The 22655-nt window shown below is 39.7% G+C and overlaps 1 protein-coding gene across 3 annotated transcripts in view; it reads right to left on the reverse strand.

Moving 5' to 3' along the window:
- Nucleotides 1–22655, reverse strand: part of SCFD2 (sec1 family domain containing 2) — a 416000-nt gene that overhangs the window by 250403 nt on the left and 142942 nt on the right. For all 3 annotated transcript variants that reach the window (XM_088836334.1, XM_055434867.2, XM_088836335.1), the window contains exon 5: nucleotides 6779–7028. In XM_088836334.1, the coding sequence (XP_088692460.1) occupies nucleotides 6779–7028 (250 nt within the window). The remainder of the gene's footprint in view (nucleotides 1–6778; nucleotides 7029–22655) is intronic.

Below are 22655 nucleotides of genomic sequence, written 5' to 3' on the forward strand. Positions count from 1 at the left end.
GAAGCTGGAACCACAGAATGGTAGCGAAAGAAGAGACCTAATCACCTAATAAGACTCTCACTTTACAATGAGGAAGCTAAGTGACTTTTCAGATTACACACCTATGAGGATCTTGAGGAATAAACATTAGTCCCCCTTCTCTGTGCTCTTTTCGACCACAGCACTCAATCACTCCCATGCGATCCACAGCTATATGTTTAAGAAAACTACGCTGTATTCCATGCATTCCATTTGTTCTCTTTCATGACGGAGAAATTTATAATCTAATGTGCAGTTAATGAGAATCAGCAATTATTAATCTCTCTGTCACACACACAATTATTACCATTGGCATCATCAGCAGACATAAAAATGAATCATTTAGACAGTCTGTCTCATGCATTTGTGCATATATAAATACCACTGCAAGAAGATCTGGTCGATTGTCTTAATTAAGAATGATCATTTTTATGATCTGGCATGAAAAAATTAAGTACTTGAGAAAGTAATTTGCAGTGATCCCTTAATATCTTTGCAAAATTACTTAAAAGTTAGCCACCTTAATAGGCAGCTCTAAATATTTTTCTACACAGTTTGTGATGTATTTTAAATATGAACTAAACATTGTAAACTTCACTCGATATAGCCATTTTGTAATATGCACTGCAGTTAACTATTTTAATATGTTGGACAGTAAAACTAAATGTAACAGTTCCAACATTTCTCATGGGAGTGATTTAGGGCAGACATATGTTCTTCATCAGAGTTTCCAGCAGAAATCTTAGAAATCATGAGGAAAAATAGACTCTATTATACCAAACAGTGTTACAAATCATAATGGAAAACAACAGTCTTAAAAGCTGTTTTGTTTTGTTTTGGGGCCCTGAAACAAGAAATCTGAAACACTAGAAATGAAGGTACATGCCTTGATGAAAAGTCTAATGCTGGAATGCCACAATAACTGAGAATCCCTAAATTAGAAGCAAGAGATGAAGAAGAATCTTTTCTGAAATGAATTATCCCCTGTATCCTGAAGTCTTTCAGCTGAGTGAGCAGTGGATTGTGCAGTCATGGTTTTGTAAACTGTCCTCTACTGTAATGAGCTCAAGCTTTCATTCAACTGTGGGTAACATTTAAGCTGGCAATGAACTTTCAGGATCACTCTGCTAGTTACCACAGCAACATCCTTATCATTACCAACGCTCAAGGTCTAAGGAACAACTTTTCAAGGGAAAGATATTTGAAATCTTGAAAACTGTTTTTCAATTGAAATAGTGCCCTTAAGAGTAGAAATCTGCAGAAATGTGTATTTTGAAATTTGATGAATTACTGAGGGGAAGCTGTGAAAGGAGGAAAGAATGCAGAGGTGATAGAGGAAAGGAAGCACAAAAGAGGAGAAGTTCTTATTAGCGCCTCATCTTTTAGAGTCCTCTGTTGGGAAGTACTTCGTATTTTACAAAGAACACTGACTTTCTACAAGGCTGGGAAAAGTACTTGACCAATGATGAAAAACGCTTTGTTTGAAAGATATACATCTACTAACATAATAAACAAAATGTCTATGCCTTATGCTGATGGAGATGAAAGTTTTCATAATAAAGTATTAGCCATGAATGGCAATAATAATTTTATATGGTCTATGTAGTCAAGGCTATGGTTTTTCCAGTGGTCATGTATGGATGTGAGAGTTGGACTGTGAAGAAAGCTGAGCGCCGAAGAATTGATGCTTTTGAACTATGCTGTTGGAGAAGACTCCTGAGAGTCCCTTGGACTGCAAGGAGATCCAACCAGTCCATTCTAAAGGAGATCAGTCCTGGGTGTTCATTGGAAGGACTGATGCTGAAACTCCAATACTCTGGCCACCTCATCCGAAGAGTTGACTCACTGGAAAAGACTCTGATGCTGGGAGGGATTGAGAGCAGAAGGAGAAGGGGACGACAGAGAATGAGATGGCTGGATGGCATCACCGACTCGATGGAGATGAGTTTGAGTGAACTCTGGGAGTTGGTGATGGACAGGGAGGCCTGGCGTGCTGTGATTCATGGGGTCACAAAGAGTCGGACACAACTGAGCGACTGAAATGAATGAAAGTTTACCTGAACTTTTTCAAAAGAGAAAAGCTGTCATATACAAATCATTGCAAATAGATTTTTACTCTTGGTTGTAGAACAGGGATTTGTTTTGCTAAGGACAGGGGCATATATATGCTTTCCATTGGCAAGTAGACCTGAAAGTATCATGAGCTGCCCTCTACAACCCACTGAAAACAAATTCTCAGCTCCTTCCTCATTCGAAGTATTCTCTTATATTTCCATTAGAGAACACAAGTGGATGCCGGATGAGAGCTCTCTAGACTGTTCTTACCTTCAGCCTTTCCTCATTTGTCATCCATGGTTAATCTTAAACAGGGCAATAGGCAAGTGAGGAGGAACAGAGAAGAAAAAAACTCAGGAAACAAGGGCCCTTAAAAAAGTTGAAGATGATTTAAAAAATCATGGTCCATCATGAAGGTAATTTATACACTTTATTCCAATCAGTGTGAAGTTCTGATTATTCCAGTGAGAGTAACAGGAATCCTGCCATTATTTCTATCGAGGTTTGGGGAGCTACACAGGAAAGGAAGCATGACTAAAGATCTTGCTAGGAAAAGTACCATCTTCCCAGAAATTGAGGACAACTTAGGCACCATCCCTTCCGCAAAAATGACTTTTTGTAACATTTTCAAGTCCTAAAATGTCTTGGTAAAATTTCTACTGATGCTCAAGTCCTGGTGTTGGCCCTCTGTGCTGGGAAGCTCTTCTCGTGGGAGTGAGTCAGACTTTCTGGCTGGCTTTATTTTCTTGATATGTCTTCCTAATATTAAGCCCCAAATTGCTTCCTAGCATTTTCCATCCAATAGAGTTCTGTGGGAGGTCGACTTACACTTAAGATGGTATCTTTACAGTATCGATTTGGAAGGAAAACCTATGCTACTTCACTGGTGAACTCACGGCAGATTAAAATGTAAACTAATGTGATTTTTCTTTTAGCTGAAAAAAAAAAAAAGTCAAAAAAAGGAGTTCATGAGTGGTCAATAGGGTGCTTGTATTTATTATCAAAGTTCAGAGACATTGATTTGCCCACTAACACACACTGAGAGGAAATGACACAGCCAGGACTTCTGAGTCAAGGATTTCTGCTCTAAGTCTATACTTTCCTGATATACCTCCCTGTATGATGACAGTCCCAGTTTGCACAGATCTTTAAAATCAGTGTTTTGATTTCATACTCTAAAGAAAGTTCAAATGGTTTTCCTTTGTTTTCTCTTGTGACTGCCATGCAAACACTAACATATATAGAAACCGATATTCTCTTTGAACTTAGCAAGACTGAGAAAGCACAACACTAAATGACACATTTAGGCCATATCAATTTTCTTTTTACAGCTCCCATCCCTGACACCCAAGAGTCAACCCTTGTTATTTTGTGTGAGTAGAAAAGAGTTTTTGCCCACCATTTTCCCCAAGAGTACCTATTAAAAAGAAAACAATAGCTGCCATTGACCATCTTAAATATTGTTTTGTTTTTCCAATCACAATTTCTCATTGCCCTTTCCATAAAAGGGAAGAATAGAGATGAAAGACACTGTCAAAACTAAATTACATTTTTAACATATAAAAGGAAGTACGAATTTTAAACACAGCACAATTACTGTCAAGAGATACTACTGAAACAAAAAGAATTTAAATTTGCTACTCCTGTTTTAGAAAGCTAGACAACCAACATATTTCAATGACTATAAAAAATATTTTAATTTCTTTATAGCAATACAGAAACAAAGAGGATACATGCACCAAAACAGGACAGCACAACGAAACATCTACAGGTAGCTATTGGGCTTCCCTGGTAGCTCAGCTGGTAAAGAATCCGCCTGCAATGCAGGAGACCCTGGTTCGATTTCTGGGTCGGGAAGAGCTGCTGGAGACGGGATAGGCTACCCACTCCAGTATTCCTGGGCTTCCCTTGTGGCTCAGCTGGTAAAGAATCCACCTACAATGCAGGAGACCTGGGTTTGATCCCTGGGTTGGGCAGATCCCCTGGAGAAAGGATCTTTACAGATAGATTCAAAACCACAAGTAATATCTACAATATCAACCAAATATTAATTCACTGTTCAGAAAATGAGCATGCATGGCATAAAACAATAAATGTAAGCAAGCATAAGTTACAGAATAAATATTCAATGGTTATGGAAATGAACTTGTGTCAGGTTTAGGTCTCATATTTAAAAACATGGACTCCAGATTCAGAACACCTGGGTTCAAGTCCTGGTTCTATCACTTAGCAGTTGTGTGATGATAACACGCTTCATCTTTAGTCCAGTATTGAACTTTACTTTAGAAAGTATTGCTTTCTTGATTCTATCAACAGTTAAGATTAGTAAAATTACAACATTACACGAAAAGCACAATTCTTATATTGATTAAATGATTATTTTCAATAATACTTTTAAATCTCATCAACCACAGAATGTACAGAAGACATAAAATAATCTCTGCCACCCAGTAACAAGTAAGTCAAGACTAAAAGCTGGAATAACGTTAAGTGCAACACTGTGGGCCAAACTAACCTAGTTCCATGATAGGCTAAGCACCTTTGGAAGACAATTCAATTCTTCCAGTACATACTGGGCATGGATTGTACTGATACAAGACTGAGTCACCACTACCTCAATACCATCCTAATACACCTTATCTTGAGATGTAGGTTAAACATTCTCTTCAGCAGTTAAATGGAAACATAAACCCTACTCCTCATGACACATGATATTTCGACATACTTAATAAGAGGCATATCTATACTGGCCAAGTAAGTCTATCTTCAGAAAGCAAGTACTTTTTGTGTCCACATAAGTTGACCAATGCATGCATGTTCCACTGGCAAGTTAACTTATGTCAAGTTTAAACAGCACATCTTATTTGTCTATTTAAATTGCACATCCAAAGTTAATCTAGGTAGGAATGTATACTTTGTATTATAAAACAAGATGTCACATGTACACCCGTGGCTGATTCATGTCAATGTATGGCAAGAACCACCACAAACTGTAAAGTAATTAGCCTCCAATTAAAATAAATTAATTAAAAAAAGTCTCAAAAGTTTAAAAATGCACTAAAACTTTCATAGATTCTTTTTTTCACCTTCAACTGCTAAGCTTACAAATTTTCCTGATATATAAATACAAATGTACAGAAGTGTTTTTACTTGTGAAATCACATTTATAAGCAAGAAAATGCAATATCCTGAGCAATCAAAAACAGAGAAACTAATAAAGAATGAAATTCTGGGTCAATAAACACCTTGAGCAAATATCAAATGAACACTCTGACTGCTTGACTTTAATTCCCAAAATAATACAGTAACTCACTAGTGCTGCAGAAAAGCTAGCCAAACACCCTCACTAAAACATACCATGCTTGTTGTCTGTTTCTGGAATTATTTGTGTTAAGAATAACATCCAATTACACTCTCCTAGCATTGAAATTGACTTTGAATCAAATCACTGTTCTAAGCCTTATACAAACCATATGAAGCCTTTCTAAGTCAATATTCATTTATAACCAAACACACACAAGGAATCACATATAGTGCTGTACCTTAATGAAATGGGAACAACTCCCACACATTTTCTTTATGTAGATTTTATGTTGGCAAGCAGGTTCTGTACTGAGCAAGGAAATGTTTCACTTCTATGGGAACTTCATTCAGTTTCCATCTAATCAGCGTTTCATTTTCCATGACCAGACATAGGAAAGGCCAGCAGTGGGACACAAAGGAAAGCACAGATGCACAGGACACTCAGGTGGACAGCAACACAGCTTACTTCTGAGCAAGCTCCCCGACCCAGGGAGGCAAGGCAGGGGACAGGAGGAAAGGTTGGAAGATACATTAGTAACCTACCTAGTTGAGCCTTCCCCAGTGGAAAGGTCTAAACACATCCACATGTAGACACACTCAAGAATGAATGGCAACTTGGTCTGTTTTTATAAAGTATTTAAGTTTCACATGTAAGTTTTAATAACTTCTCACTCTCAAACAGACTCAGGCTCAATCCATACTACACTCAATAAGTTTTATACAAAATATAAATAACACTGAATTTGATACGAAACAGCACAACTGATTATCTCCTTAAGTTAGGCTTCCATAAGTTATATCACAGTTCTTATTTAGAGTGAAAATGGTTAGATTTTTATGACTTTTAATTAAATATTTTCTCCAAATCAGCACAGCCTACTTTATTGGGATATTTGGGTATTATTTTGGATACTATCAATTAACTCAGATTTAAAATGAAAAATGGAAGTCAAAATATAAAACTATTCTTGAAAATGTCAATTTTCATCCTATAACATTGTATAATATCTCAGGGAAATGGGTTTTCTTTTTCTAAAGTTTGAAAAGACAATTTCAAAGAGAATACGTCATCAGAAACCTTTTGAAAAGGATGCACCGTATTTTATTTTTTCTTAAAAATATTACATCTTGTGAGAATTTTGCTGTTTTAACAAGACTTAGGTTCTAAGACTATGAATTCTAAAAAAGCAACTAGAAGGCCATTTTACTACCACAGTTGGAAAAAAAAATTACTGCAATAAAAACTTCTAATCCTGAAAGCTGACTAGCATTCAACAGGCCTCATGAAATTCTAAATAACTCCAATGAAGATAGTTACATCCTCTTCCCAAAATGCCTTTATTTTAAAACCTGTTTTCTGTATCAATGATGTATACGTCCTCTATTTTTGTTAAACACTTACCTGTGATTTTCTGCAGCAAAGGTGACAATTCAGACTCCTCACAAAAGACCTGAGCCAACGCTTTCTTCACTTTTTCTTCACCTTCACCCAGGTCTTTGTCCACTGAGAACTCTCCACTGACAGAATAAATATATAGCAGGAGGACCAGCAGCTCTTCAGGGCTGTAGTCATCATTGGTCCTCTGGTTCAAAGGCTTAATCATGGGCAGCAGCTGATTTAACACAACAGACATTGTCGATTCCCCAATGCTCTGAAATAAAAGGGGGAATAGGACATACGTCAATCTGTACAAAGGTGTAATTTATGCACTACATGAGTCCAAGGATAGCATGCAAACAAGTCTGTGATGTTCACTGACTAGATGGGTTTTTTATTTGTTTCTTGTCCTGGAGAGAATACTGCAGGAAATTTGGTATTAGAGCTATTGTTTTTGAAAGATCTAGTTCATCAAAAGGCTGGTCAAGTTGCATACCCTTTTGTATTATCTTACATATTTCTTAAACAAATAAGAGCCCATGTATTCTAAAAATAAACATGTAAGTACTTCAGACACTAGAAAATGTAAATATCTGTAAAGTAATATGATTAAAAATAAAAACATGCCAGCACCTATGTACACAAATGAATGCTGACACTCCTTCAGAGGAGTTACTTTGGATTTTAGAGAATATTCTTTTTAATATTCTTTAAGTTGACAAATATGAGTCAAAATAGACTTTTCTTAATAACAGTGAAAAGTCATTTTCTGCTAAATCTGGTCAAAGTGGGTAATGACACTTCAGGACATCTCTGGGTTAGTCTGAAGGTATGGTGATGGACAGGGAGGCCTGGCGTGCTGCAGTCCATGGGGTCACAAAGAACTGGACACAACTGAGTGACTGAACTGAATTGATTCACCTTTAAACTTTAATAAAAAAAAATGTGCTTTTAGATATTTCAATTTCCTGAGTGATATTTAGCAGAGAATTTCAAAATTCCTTTCAAGTGATAATGGCACTGTAGTACTGAATGAGTGGCATAATTTGCAAGTCACTATGCACACTGCTTGTACAAATTCTGAAGCTTTTGGTGAATAGATAAATCCCCAACTTACATGGTGATTTAATTTTACTTATAATCTAAAATAACCCTATAAAATAAAGTTCAACTATTTGCATTTATATTAAAATCAGGAGCTAAATAATCAGAACTTGCAACTTTCATGATTCATTTTGAAGCATTCCCTAAGCATCTACTATTCCAGGTACTACTCTGGGTCTGGGGAATAGAGCAGAGAACAAACAAATCCTCTGTTCTCACAGAGTTTACATTTTAGTGGGGGAAAACAGGCAAAAAGCTAAAGAAGTAAAATACATAGCATATTAAATGTTGGTAAGAGCTATGCTAAAGCTGAAACTGCAATACTTTGGCCACCTCATGCGACGAGTTGACTCACTGGAAAAGACTCTGATGCTGGGAAAGGTTGGGGGCGGGAGGAGAAGGGGACGACGGAGAATGAGATGGCTGGATGCCATCACCGACTCTGTGGACATGAGTTTGAGTGTACTCCGGGAGTTGGTGATGGACAGGGAGGCCTGGCGTGCTGTGATTCATGGGGTCGCGGAGAGTCGGACACGACTGAGCGACTGAACTGAACTGAACTGAACTGAACTGAAGAGCTATGGAGAAAAATAAAGCCGGAATGAAAGATGGGACTTTAGGATGTATTTGTTTATGTAGGTAAATATGCACTATTTTAAAGCGGAAAAGTCATGTTAAGAAGGGAGTACTGAAATAAAGAAAGACCTATAGAAACTCTCTCTCTCTTAATGAAGCTGACAGTAAGCAGCTGAATTTGGTTCTTATTGGGCTGACTATCCAAAATGAACTTTTCTAGTCAAGTCATTCCTACACCTGGGAAAATTTGGATATATCATCTCAAGGTTAAAGTTCACAATTAAATTCTTTGGTACATGAGAAACAGCTGTTTTTATTTCCACTGAAAATCTTGGACGTTCACAGTGTACCAAACAAAAACAAAATGAAATGCATAAAAGTACAACTAGAAAAGAACAGAATGGAGATTTTACTGTTACATGGTAACAACACATGGTTTACCAAGTATAAACATATCCATGTCTCAAAGGACATGGCTGAAAGGTTTGAAGGCATCCTATGACTGTCCTATAGCCTTGGGAATCTCTTGAGAGGAATTTTCAAGTGTTTGTTCTTTGCTTTACATGCTGTCAAAAGCAATTTAAAAGAGGCGCTGTGTGTTAAAAGAGGGGCTGTGGGGGCTACAGTTTTTGTTTTTTACTTCTTACCCTATCACCAACTCCTGGATGTCATTAAGCAGATTCCTTTATCGCTTTATGTCCCACTTCTAAAAAGCAGATGTACACATCAAGTATCTGTCCTGTAGGAGCCCAGAGCAAAAAAGACTTTTTTGGAGATAGTTATAAAAAGTAAAATGGGGCAGGGTAATCATCATAATGATTTGAAAAGATTCACTCACTAATATCCAGCCATCATAGCATCATTTTCGAGTTGTTGATCTAAGATATGCCCCTGTGGCTCAGTGGTAAAGAATCTGCCTGCAATGCAGGAGACACAGAAGAGGTGGGTCTGATCCCTGGGTTGGGAAGATACCCTGCAGGAAGAAATGGCAACCCACTCCAGTATTCTTGCTTGGGAAATCCCATGGACAGAGGAGCCTGGTGGGCTGCAGTCGACGGGGTCACAAAGTGTTGGACATGACTGAGCAACTGAATACACACACACACACACACACACACACACACACACACACACCTGTCACTGGAGAGCAAAATCCCTACACACACACACACACACACACACACACACACACACACACACACACACCTGTCACTGGAGAGCAAAATCCCTACACACACACACACACATACACACACCTTTCACTGGAGAGCAAAATTCCTCTTCAGTGATACTGTGGTTGACTTCAGATTGCCTAGGTCATACTTGTGCACACCGACTCTAAAATGCTTATTAATCCATCCCAAGTAGTTAATAACTGAGTTGAAAACAAAGCCAAGAATACTAATCAGTCTTACAGAGGCATTAGATATGGTGGAAATAAAGAGGCTTCATTTCAAAATCCAGAACCCACTTCTGACTATTCCACTAACTAGTTTCTTAACTTCTTTGACCCTCAGTAAACTTCTTAGGAAGTCTTTATCTCTGAAATGATATGATCTGTCTGGAGGATGACTGAGTTCTTAAGTCATAGTTATGCTAAGATCTCCATTTCTACTTTCTTCTCACTCCTTTAAAAAAACTACCAGTGACGGTAGTATAGAGTGAATCATATTCTCACTGTTTGCTACACAACAAAATATAAATACTCAAAATAGAAAAGCTTTACTATAGGAAGAAATGTAGATGTAGAAATATTGCACACACATGTGTAACATGGGCTGATATACACTCATGTATTTAACTTTGTCTACTGAGAAGATCCGGAAGTAGTGACATCCCAGTAGCAATTGGCACCCCAGTGGTCAGATCTTAATTTCTAATTTCACTCTCCAACAATAGGAACCAGAGATCCTTGGAGAAATGGCTGATTCTAGGGCTGGGGCAGGAGAAATACAAGAAGAACCTGGAATATCTTATAGTGCCACAAAGTAAGGAAATCCTTAGAAAAAACACAAACGGGGACACATGAAGAGGACACAAGAGACAACTGGAAGCCCTCCCAGTGGCCAAAGCTGGAACAAGCTGAGCAAGAGAATACGGATTATAACCCAAAGTATAAAGTAAATATGCATCACTCCAAACTGATAAGAATAAATGACTACATTAATAAATGCAGGAGAAGACACAAACCTTCCTTAACAAAAGAATTCCAGATTACTTATCTATATAGGATACTTCTCCTCCAGGAGGTAGAACTTAATTGCCCTACCTCTTCAGTATGGGCTGAACATAGTGACTTGCTTCTAAAAAACTATGTATGGAAAAGGGAGGGAGGAGTGACTTCATCTTAGAGGGTCAAGGTTAATGTCATCAGTGATGTCATAGTGATATCATGTGTCCCTAACATGATGTGATAAGAACAGCACTTCATTTTTTGCAGTATTCTTTTCCTAAACCTATAAACCCATGACAAAAACATCAGATAGATGCTGAGGGACATTCTACAAAAGCCTGACCAGTACTCCCCCAAAACTGTCAAGGTCATGAAGAATTAGAATAAAAAGAAAAACTGTCACACACTACATGAAACAAAGGAAACATACTTACTACACGTAATGTGATGTTCCTGGATAGGATCCTGGAACAGAAAAGGGACATTAGAGAAAAACTAGTGAAATCAGACCAAAGTCTGGAGTTTATAATTAAGAGCAATGTACGAATGTTGGTTTCTGAATTTTGATGAATGGTTATGGATGCACAATACTGTAAAGTGAGGGGTATACAGAAATTCTCTGTATTATCTTGGCTATTTTTCTATAAATCTAAAACCATTCTGAAAACATTTACTGGAAAGGGGAGAGGGAGGAGAGGGGGGAAGGGAAGGACAGTAAGAGGCAAAGACAGGTACATTCTGATCTTTCTATCAGATTGAAAATTCCAGGAAGACTGATTTCAGCGTAGTATAGGAAGAGGGCTTCCCAGGTGGTGCTGGTGGTAAAGAACCTGCCTGCCAATGCAGGAGACATAAGAGACACGGGTTCAATCTCTGTGTGAGGAAGATCCCCTGGAGAAGAGCATGGCAACCCACTCCAGTGTTCCTGCCTGGAGAATCCCATGGACAGAGGAGCCTGGCGGGCTACAGTGCATAGTGTGGCACAAAGTCAGACACAACTGAAGTGACTTAGCCCGCCTACCAGACTTCAGAGCTACCACTACTACCACTATTGCCTTCTACCCCATGGACACCCTTTTTACCCAGCAGAAGGGATTAAGATGCTTGGTAAGGGAATGAAATACCTTCCAGGAATAAGAAGTCAGTAGTCTCAAAGGAAGGAGCAGCAGCCTACACACATTGGATGTGAAACCAGATTTTGGAACCTAACTGCAAAATTAGTCAAAGGTTAAAGGCAATATAAACATTATTAAACGCTGCCATTAAAAAAGCACATACAGAATAAACCACAAAGAAAGGGGGAAAAATGGCCTATTTATAAAGTACCAGGGATTACATTTCTCACTCATTTTGATATAAATGGACTTACTAGTGGGAGGTGGAAGACTGGAGCTGTGTCTGGAATGACCAAAAAAAAAAATTTTCTTTTTTTTTTTCAATTCTGCAGACTGGGACTTCTGTTATTCTTGAATGAGTACCCAGTAACTCCACACAAAAGGTCCTCTGTAAAATGTATGTTGTCTTTAGAAAAGCCAAGTTTGGGGCTGAATTAAGATCCCTCTGCAAAGTCAGTCAGTTTCTGCTGGCTAGCTCTGCAGGCATGAGGTGCAAACGGGCCATGTGTGGAATGGCTACAGAGCTGACTGCTGGTTCCACACCTGCCCTTCTGGGCGTGAGCCTGAGGACACTCAGGGAAACTCTAAGCCATCTAAACCGCTGCTCTGCTGAGAACCCGTCTGCAATTCCTCCAACTTCCGCTCAGTTAGGGGGTGCAGGCTCAAGGGAGGGTGCCAGTGTGGGGCCTGAGGGAGTACGTAAGGCCCTTCTGACCCCAAACACCATTTGTATTAATGGCCTTTGCTGTTCTTGCATTAATACTTGCCACAAGGCCTTAAATTCCCATAACTAAAGCCACTCTGCTTTTTTGGGGAGGGGATAAGCTTTATATGCTCCAGGGAAAATGCAAAAGTGTAACTTGGTATGTACAAGGATAACTAATTGCTGCCCTCATGCATTCATCAACAAATATTTATTGTATACATATTACGTGCCCTACACTGTGCTCTCCTCTAGGCATGCAAGGAGCAAAGCAAGACACAAGGAGCTTACAGGAGAGTGAGGACGGGGGTAAACAGTCATGCTGCTGCTGCTTTAGCAGCAGTATTCATTCACTCTGGAAATAGAGCAGAGGAACACCTACATCTTTGAAGAGGCAGTACCTCAACTGAGTCGTAAACAATCAACACCTAGTATCACGGCAGCGCAAAGCGCTGAGACATGAGTGATGGGTTAGGATCCTTTGTTCATCCCTTCAACAGATATTTAATACACACTAGTGTGTGGTAGGCAAAATAATGCACCTCCCCCAAAGAGACCCACACTCTTGTCCCTAGAACCATTCATGTTACAGTATATGACAAAAGGGACTTTGCAGATGTGATTAAGGTTATAGACCTTGAGATGAGGAGATTAACCTGCATTATCTTGTTGTTCAGTCGCTCAGTCCTGTCTGACTCTTTGCGACCCCATGGACTACAGCACGCCAGGCTTCCCTGTCCTTCACTATCTCTTGGAGTTTGCTCAAACTCATGTCCACTGAGTCGATGATGCCATCCAACCATCATCAAACCCTTCTTCTCCTGCCTTCAACCTTTTCCAACACCAGGGTCTTTTCCAATGAGTAGGCTCTTTGCATCAAGTGGCCAAAGTATTGGCACTTCACCTTTAGCATCAGTCCTTCCAATGAATATTCAGGGTTGATTTCCTTTAGGATTGACTGGTTTGATCTCCTGGCTATCCAAGGGACTCTCAAGAGTCCTATCTAGCACCATAGTTCAAAAGCATCAACTCTTTGGCACTCAGCCTTCTTTATGGTCCAACTCTCACATCCATACATGACCACTGGAAAAACAATAGCTTTGACTATTCGGGCCTTTGCTGGCACAGAGATGTTTCTGCTGTTTAATACACCAAGTTTGTCATACCTTTTCTTCCAAGGAACAAGCATTTTTTAATGTCATGGCTATTCTGAGGAAAATCATTTGTGCAAGTGTTTGAATTGTAAGCCAAATTAACTGTTTCTCTCATGAATATGATCATTACTTGAAAAAAATTTCAGACAGAGAAATTATAATTAAAATGCGGGTATTTGACAAACTTCTTCTCAAAAATGAACAAACTGAGCCTGTTTCTTCCAGGAAAACAACTGACATATTTATTGCCAATGATAAAATTCTGGCTTTTAAGTTAAAAAAAAAATCAATTTTTGGAAAACTTGTATCTCTCACTGTCAGATTCTAAGCATTTAAAGACATTTTTAATGAGATCTAGTATGACATTAAAAATGTGATTTTTTTCTTTGAATTGAATGATGAAATGTGTCAACATTTGAAAAGATTTGCATACCTCAGTGAGTCAATCTTTTCCAAATGACCCATGCATGATGTAAGAAAATCGGGCATAGGCAAAAGATTCATCCAAAATGCAGGACAGATGAGTGGATTCTAATGTAAAAGAGTACAGAAAGCTCATTGATATGATTTCCAATCCCATACTACAGCATACCTTTAAGAAATTACTACTTGCAGTGTCAAGGTATGGTATCAAAACATAGTATCTGCAAATATCTGAAAAGGAAATCAAAATGTGCCTCCCTTTTTCAACTATGTATCTGCATGAAGCTGGATTTTCTTCAAATGCTTCAACCAAAACAACATATGGCAGCATATTGAATGAAGAGGCAAATACAAGAATCCAGCTGTTTTTCTCTTCAGGGCGACATTTAAGAGATTTGCAAAAATATAAAACAATGCCATTCTCACTTTTTCTTTGGTTTGTAAGTACTGCTATTTTTCATCAAATACGTTATATTAACTTGTAACCGGTTTGTTATTATTTTTAAAGGAATTGATAAATAAACATTTTAAACTTTTCTCAGTTTTAATTTCTACTATAGTGAAAATTAATATCTACTGGTTTAAAGATGTCGCATCTAAAAAAATATTCTTTATTTTGTGTGCCTTTTCCCCCTTCTCATACACCATCGATCCTTTAAACCAGAGCTTCTCAAAATTATGTGTGTGGCTTACCTGGGGCTTCTGTTAAGTGCAGATGTGAATTCACTAGGTTTGGGGACAGGGCTTGAAGATTCTGCACATCTAATAAGTTGTCAGGTGATAACAATGCTGCTGGCCAGTGGACCAGATTTTGAGTGGCATCTGGACTGGACTACTCAACAATTTCTAGACTGCAGGGCATATGGGAAATAAACAATCCTGTTTGAGTCACTGTATTTGTGAATTCCTTTGATATCTCACCTTAATCAGAATACTAATATAACTTCATAATCTACATCTTCAGCCAAATTTCTCTCCTTTGCTCCCTATCTATACAGCCAACAAATGAACTTCTCATATATCTCATTAGCAAATTTAATTCAACTTGTCTAAAACTGAAATGAAGATAGGCTTCTGTTCCGCAGTCTATACAGTCTATACCCATACTGACTGTGTGGTACCATCACTATTCCAGTTGAGCAAGACTGAAACTTGGAGTCTACTTGGGTTTTCCTTGTCCCTGCCACATCAAATCAGCCACCAAGGCCTGATGATTTTATATATCCATCTCCTCTATTCCTTCCTCTACCACCTAGGTGGCAAGGACTAGTATATCTAATCGTGACTTATCTCATTCTGAACCAAAAATCTGATATCCTTCAAGACATTTCATGGTTTCCATTGTCTTCAAGATAAAGCTCTTACATGATACACACATTTCTTTTGCCTCTGTTGCTCTAATTGACCATTCAGCCTTATCCATCATGAACCTTTTCCTTCCAGGCTACATTTTAGTTTAGCTGAACTACTTGCACTTGCCTCTGTGCTTCTATACAGGCTTATATTGCTGTCCAGGATTTTTTCCCCCCAATATCTTCCACCTGGTCTCACAATTATCTCCCCTGATTTCCCCTGTGTTAAGTGTACCTACTCTATAATCCCTGAGAAACCTCTATTTTCCTCATGGTTCTTACCGTCTTGAACTTCATAATTGTTTACTCATGTCTAGTTCCCTTCTAAGACTGAAAAATTCTTCATGGCAAGAAACACATCTTATTCCTAATGGCATCTCCAGCATCTAGCTCGGTCCTTTGCATAAAGGATCAAAAGTATACTCATCTCTATAGTGAAGTAACTGACATCGGAAAAAGTGAAACACACATCTACAAAAATATTATTATTATAGATTATTTCATTTAATCCTCCTGACTACCCTATAACATGGGCATTGTTATTTCAGAGGAAGAAATTAAGATTGAGAAACATGACTTGTCAAGGACATCAGCTGGTGAATAGTTGAGCTAGGATCCACTTAAGACTGTCTTTCTCTAAAACTGAGAACTGATCCATTACACGTTTCCTCTCTAGAGCTTCCCAGTCAGAGGAAAATCCAAGTTTTGTGAGGGAAGGGGATTTCAGACCCTTGAAACAGGCTCTGAAGCCAGGATTCTGACTGGGACAAATCACCAAGGGAACCCAGTAAGTGAGATAAATCACACAAAGCAAGAGCAGCAGTAGACCAACTCAGCATGTCAGAGGAGATCTACAGACTTGCAGCTCTTTAGAGCCCCCCCAGTAAGGTAGAAGATTGGCCCCAGAACCTCATTCAAGGTTAAAAACCTCTGGTGGAAGGATATGTAGTTGCAATGACAATGTTCAGAAAGAATTTTTCATTCAGAGTGTTTCCATGCCATATTTACCTGCTATCCCTAAGCCCACGGGACAGCTGGCTGAGGCTTAGGTCAGCAAATGCCATGTGGCAGTGGCCTCCAGTTCTGTGTAGCTGTCAACCCAGTGTGTCCTTTACAAACAGCATAATTTTCTATGCATATCTACAACTATGGTTAAAAAAAAAAAAAAAAGATGGGACACACTAAGAGATATGCACAAAAAGGAATCAGATCCTGAAGTCATCAAAGAGGGTGGACATGGTCTCCAGGAGCAGTTGATTTAAAGATGGTAGACTGGGACCATGGTATGGGCTTCAGAGGAGAAGCAGCAGGAGGAAGTGGAGGATCAATGGTGTTGCTGCTGCTGCTAAGTCACTTCAGTCGTGTCCGACTCTGTGTGACCCCATAGACGGCAGCCCACCAGGTTCCCCCGTCCCTGGGATTCTCCAGGCAAGAACATTGGAGTGGGTGGCCATTTCCTTCTCCAATGCGTGAAAGTGAAGTTGCTCAGTCGTGTCCGACCCTTAGCGACCCCATGGACTGCAGCCTACCAGGCTTCTCCATCCATGGGATTTTCTAGGCAAGAGTACTGGAGTGGCTTGCCATTGCCTTCTCCGATATAGTTATTGAGCTGCTTATAATTTTTGTTTAAACAGGCTCAGTTCCCTTAGCAAGAGAAGTGGGAAGAGGATAAGACACAAGGCAGATAAGGGCAAAGATCATTCAGGACCATATAGCCCATTGTTAGAGCCTTTGCTTTTCTTCTGAAATAAATTAACTTTCGAACAGAGGAATGGTATGATCTGTTTTACAAGATTTGGTAGGACAGGGATAAATTGAGAGATTGGGATTGACATAAACACAGTACTATGTATAAAACAGATACCTAATAAGGACTCCAAAATCACTGCAGATGGTGACGGCAGCAATGAAATTAAAAGACAATTACTCCTTGGAAGGAAAGTTATGACCAACCTAGACAGCACAGTAAAAAGCAAAGACATTATTTTGCCAACAAAGGTCCATCTAGTCAAGGCTATGGTTTTTTCAGTGGTCATGTATGGATGTGAGAGTTGGACTATAAAGAAAGCTGAGCGCTGAAGAATTGATGCTTTTGAACTGTGGTGCTGGAGAAGACTCTTGAGAGTCTCTTGGACTGCAAGGAAATCCAACCAGTTCATCCTAAAGGACATCAGTCCTAGGTGTTCATTGGAAGGACTGATGTTGAAGCCGAAACTCCAATACTTTGGCCACCTGATGTGAAGAGCTGACTCAGTTGAAAAAACCCTGATGCTGGGAAAGATTGAGGGCAGGAGGAGAAGGGGATGACAGAGGATGAGATGGTTGGATGGCATCATCGACTCGATGGACATGGGTTTGGGTGAACTCCGGGAGTTGGTGATGGACAGGGAGGCCTGGCATGCTGCAGTTCATGGGGTCACAAAGAGTCAGACATGAATGAGCGACTGAACTGAACTGAACTGAACTGAAGGATCTACTGTATAGCACAGGGAACTCTAGTCAATACTCTGTAATGTCCTATATGGGAAAAGAAGCTAAAAAGAGTGCATATATGTATATTGATTCATGCATTTATACTTTGCTGTACACTCAAAACTAATACAATATTGTAAATCAACTATTAAAAAGAAAAGGCTAATACTATCATTTACAATAGCCAAGACATGGAAACTACCTAAATGTCCATCGACAGAGAAATGGATGAAAAAGATGTGGTACATATGTACAAAGGAATATTACTCAGCCATTAAAAAGAATGAACTAATGTCATTTGTAGCAACATGGATGGACTCAGAGACTGTCATTCTGAGCGAAATAAGTCAGACAGAGAAGGAGAAATATCGTATGACATCCTTTATATATGAAATCTAAAAAGAAACGATACAAATGAACTTACTTACAAAACAGAAATAGACTCACAGACTTGGAGAATGAACTTACAGCTGCCATGGGGAAGGATGGGGGAAGGAAATTAGAGAATTTGGCGTAGACATGTATACACTGTTATATTTAAAATGGATAACCAACAAGAACCTACTGTATAGCACATGGAACTCTGCTCAATGTTAAGTGGCAGCATGGATGGGAGGGGAATTTAGGGGAGAATGGATACATGTATATGTATGGTTGAGCCCCTTCACTGTTTACCTGAAACTATCACAACATTGTTTGTTAATCGGTTATACCTCAATATAGAATAAAGATGTAAAAAAATTTTTTTAAAATATTATTACTCAGGCTCTGATGAAGAGAACAGGCTTCAGAGGAGCAAGGGAAGCAGAGAGACAGGGAGGAAACAATCTCAATAATCCCAGTAAGAAGAAATGGGTCTTGGACTGAGGTAGACACATTGGAGGTGATGTGAATTAGTTCAATTTGGAAATATCCTGAAGCTAAAGCTGGCATAGTTTACTAATGGATTGAATATGAAGTATGAGAGAAACAGAAGAATCTAGAATTATTGCAAGGTTTTTGAATGGAAGTTCAGAGTAGGAGGATATGGTTCCAAGTAGAGAACAGAGAAGGCAGAATTGGAGTGATATGTAAGCACAGGACAGAAACAAATATTTCAGAAAGGGGGGATGTCTGAGCTTAGGACTGGGAGAAAGAGACAAAATGAATGGAAGGATTCTGGCATGAGCAAAATACTATCATAGACAAGAAAGCTGGAAGAAGGTATCAAGAAGACCTAATAAAATAAGCAGATGTAAAGCAGCAATGAGAGGCTGCTCTCAAAGTATGAAAGCGTTTCCTAAAATTTATCCCTTTAAGGGGCCCTTGGAACTTACTGGCACTCTGCGTCTGCAAAGCACGTGGTTCTCGGGTATAGGAAATGGTGAACTCCTCAGGGGAGGTGCAGACAGACTCTACAAACTTTCTCTCCTACTGAAAATGCTCAGGAGAGAAAACCTGTGCAAGAGCTACACAATGAAATAGTACACAGCAATGAGAATGACCTCCAATTTCATAAAACAACAATACAGATGAATCTCACAAATAAAGCGTTGAATGAAAGAATCTGTAACAAAGAACATACTATACAATCCCATTTATGTAAAATATAAAAGCCAGGGAAAACTATGTTTTTAGAATTCCCTACCCCTTGAAAGGAGGGAGCAAAAACAGGGAGGAAGAAAAAGCAGGACTTCCAGAGTTGCTGCTCATATTTTATTTCTTGACCTAGGTGCTGATTACACAGATGTTTTCAGTTAGTAAAAATTCATTGAGCTGTACTTTCCTACAGTATTATATTTTACTTCAATAAAATCTCTTTAAAATGTCATTATACCAGGCCACATTTCCTGCATCCTGGGAAGAACAGAGCTATCTACTTAGAGTTCTTATTACAAATTAGCATTTACCCAAAGCCAGAGCAGGACCATATGAGAAGCTTATAGGAGTTATCAAATTATCTCACTTGACTACACTTAACTTCAGCTACCAGTAAAGGCTAGGGCCTTCGTTTCAGAGAGGCTGGAAAGAACAACTTTTAAAGGCCGTTCATTTTAAAACACACATATGTTTTAGGGGGGATAGAAACTTTTTTTGTAATTTTTCCCCCCATCTCTTGAGAAATGATGTTACTTCAAACAGAACTGCCAAGTTTAAGAGGCCCTTTTCTGTACACAGGCCAGCTGGGCCGTAAGTTGCATGAAAGGAGGGACAAGCAGCTCCTTTAGAGAGCAGAGCAGAACACCACAGGGAGCTGGGGACCATGCATCCAGTGAAATCTCCAGCCATTTGTCTTTATATGGCCACCTTTTATGATTTAAGAGCCCTCTCTGCCATGTTATCATCAATCAATTACGATTGAGCAGCATCTAAAAAACCAGAGATTTTAAAATGCAACTATCCGTGACCTAAATTTCCTGCTGGTTCTGTTGGCCCCAGGTTAGAACAGTTTGTCTGTCATCAAGGGAGCCAATAAAAATAATAAAAACAGGTCAACCTTGGGCTTTCTGAAGCCTATATAAAAATATTCACACTCCTCTGCTGCTGCTGCTGCTGCTAAGTCGCTTCAGTCGTGTCCAACTCTGTGCGACCCCATAGACGGCAGCCCACCAGGCTCCCCCATCCCTGGGATTCTCCAGGCAAGAACACTGGAGTGGGTTGCCATTTCCTTCTAATCAGTGCCAATTCAATGTGTCCACTCTTTGCTTGAGTTCTCAGTAAATTTTGTCCTTAATAACAAAATATCCCATAGGATGTATACATTAACTAAAAACCAATTTTCCCCCTCTCTGCTTGCTTGTTTTTTAATCTAGCTAAGCAACAATTTCACAACAAGCAGGCAACTGAAATGAAGTCATTTTGCTGACTCCAGAAAAGGAGTTACATTTTAGCAAATTAAAGGATATATGAGAAGGTGTAAATATAAATTGCAGCTATCTTAATGGAGAAGGTGATACTGCACTTCCCAACCTATGAGAGAATCTGAATTCCAGGATTCATAGAGTCAAGCAAAGACTACTGAATGGGGAGGAGGAAGAAAAATGCAGTGGCGGCTCCAGTACCAAAGACCAGCAGAAAGGCTGTCTGTGTAAACCAGAACAGTTATCCGAAGTATTAGTTCAAAATGTTCTGTATCACTTGACGGGAAGTAAGAAAGAAAATGCACTGTAAGGCCTCGAGCCCCCTTAGGAAAACGACCAGCAACAAGGAAATTCTACTCAGTAACAGAACACTTCCTCATATCCACGACCTGCCTGCAGAAAGCCATGAGCTGAGTGGAGCCAGGACAAGGCATCAGAGCTGCTTCTCCCAAAAGCACCCCAGCTGGAATCTCAGCAGGCTGCGTCATCTTATTCAGAAGAAACTCTGGAATACTCTCTGCCCCAGAAGAGAAGTTTGGACAGACTTCAGAAGAGACCTGAGTGCCAGACTGGGCACCCAAAGGCACAGTGGTCAACTTGACTTGAGACAGCTGGTCTCCACTGTCCTTACTGTGACTTTGCTCTTCCCTTTCCCCACCAACTATGCAGAACTCGCTGACTTCCTCCTAGCACCTGTGAGTGAGCCATTCTTCCTCTAAGAAATGAATGACTGGATGGCTGGACTCCTGTGTTTTAAAACAAGAGAAGAGAGACAGAATCTAAAAGTGAGACGACTATTCCATGATAAAATTTCTGGTTCATTGGTAGCAGGGCAGCAACCACATGTCACAGAAAGTCTTTCTAAAGCTCCTCAAAGTCACACTTTACAGAAATTAACTAAAGCATAGTTACTTTTTCCTACTTTATACAATCTTTTGTTTAGATTCAGAATGTAAACGTCTCATTTCCTTAAAGAGATGGTATGAAGGGGTGCAATTTAAGTCCTACTCTACCACTGAAAAGGCATTTAACATCTCAAGGCTTCAAGGTCTCAGTAAAAAGGACGATAATACCACATCCCACACCTCAGACTTTTAGCTTAGACTCAGACTTGCAAGGAATATCAGTGAAATGAGCACTTTATAAACTCTAAAGCATTACTACATTTATTACTACTTTACCACCTTCTTCACCGAAGCCATAGATCTGAGATATGGTATCCCATAGACAGAGATCTGGTGTCCCAGAAGTATTTAAGCACCCCCAAAGACTCAGCTGCACACTGCCCTTCAGTGCCTGGACTTGGCCCCTTGTTGAAGGGAGTGGCTGGGCCACTGCTCCACGGCCTCATCTCCCCACCACCAATGCCCTCAGACTTCCTGGGCACAACTTGACTTGGCTCTCTCATCCCCACCAAGTGAAGGCCACATCAGCAACACATCCACATCCAATCCAACAAATCCTGTGGAGGCTCTGACCTCCCTCATGGCCAGAACCTAAAAGAGAAGACTGCCTGAAAGAAAGAGGAGTTAACACTTCTTATAATAAACTTTGGGCTTCCCTGGTGGCTCAGTGGTAAAGAATCTGCCTGCCAATGCAGGAGATGCTAGTTCAATCCCTGGGTCAGGAAGATCCCCTGGAGGAGGAAGTGGAAACCCGTTCCAGTATTCTTGCCAGGATAATCCCATGGACAGAAGAGTCTGGCAGGCTACAGTCCATGGGGTCACAAAGAGTCGGACATGACCAAGTGATTGAGCACGCACACGTAATAAACTTTAAGACCAATGAAAGGCAGGGGGACTGGAAAGAAGTGGCACAGAGTCTGAACCTAGCTCCTCCCCTACAAACAGTTTCAAGTACCAAGAGTGCCACACACAGCTACAACCAGCTGTGTTTCTAGGGAGGCAATGGCCAGCTCAGCCTTCTTGTATCTGCTTTACTTCCTTCCTTGACTCGTTTCCCTTTCTCCCTCACTCTTTTGCTGGTCTG

Source organism: Moschus berezovskii, chromosome 5, assembly GCF_049115385.1.
Source record: "Moschus berezovskii isolate FMDL1 chromosome 5, NW_MosBer_1.0, whole genome shotgun sequence".
NCBI lineage: Eukaryota > Metazoa > Chordata > Mammalia > Artiodactyla > Moschidae > Moschus > Moschus berezovskii.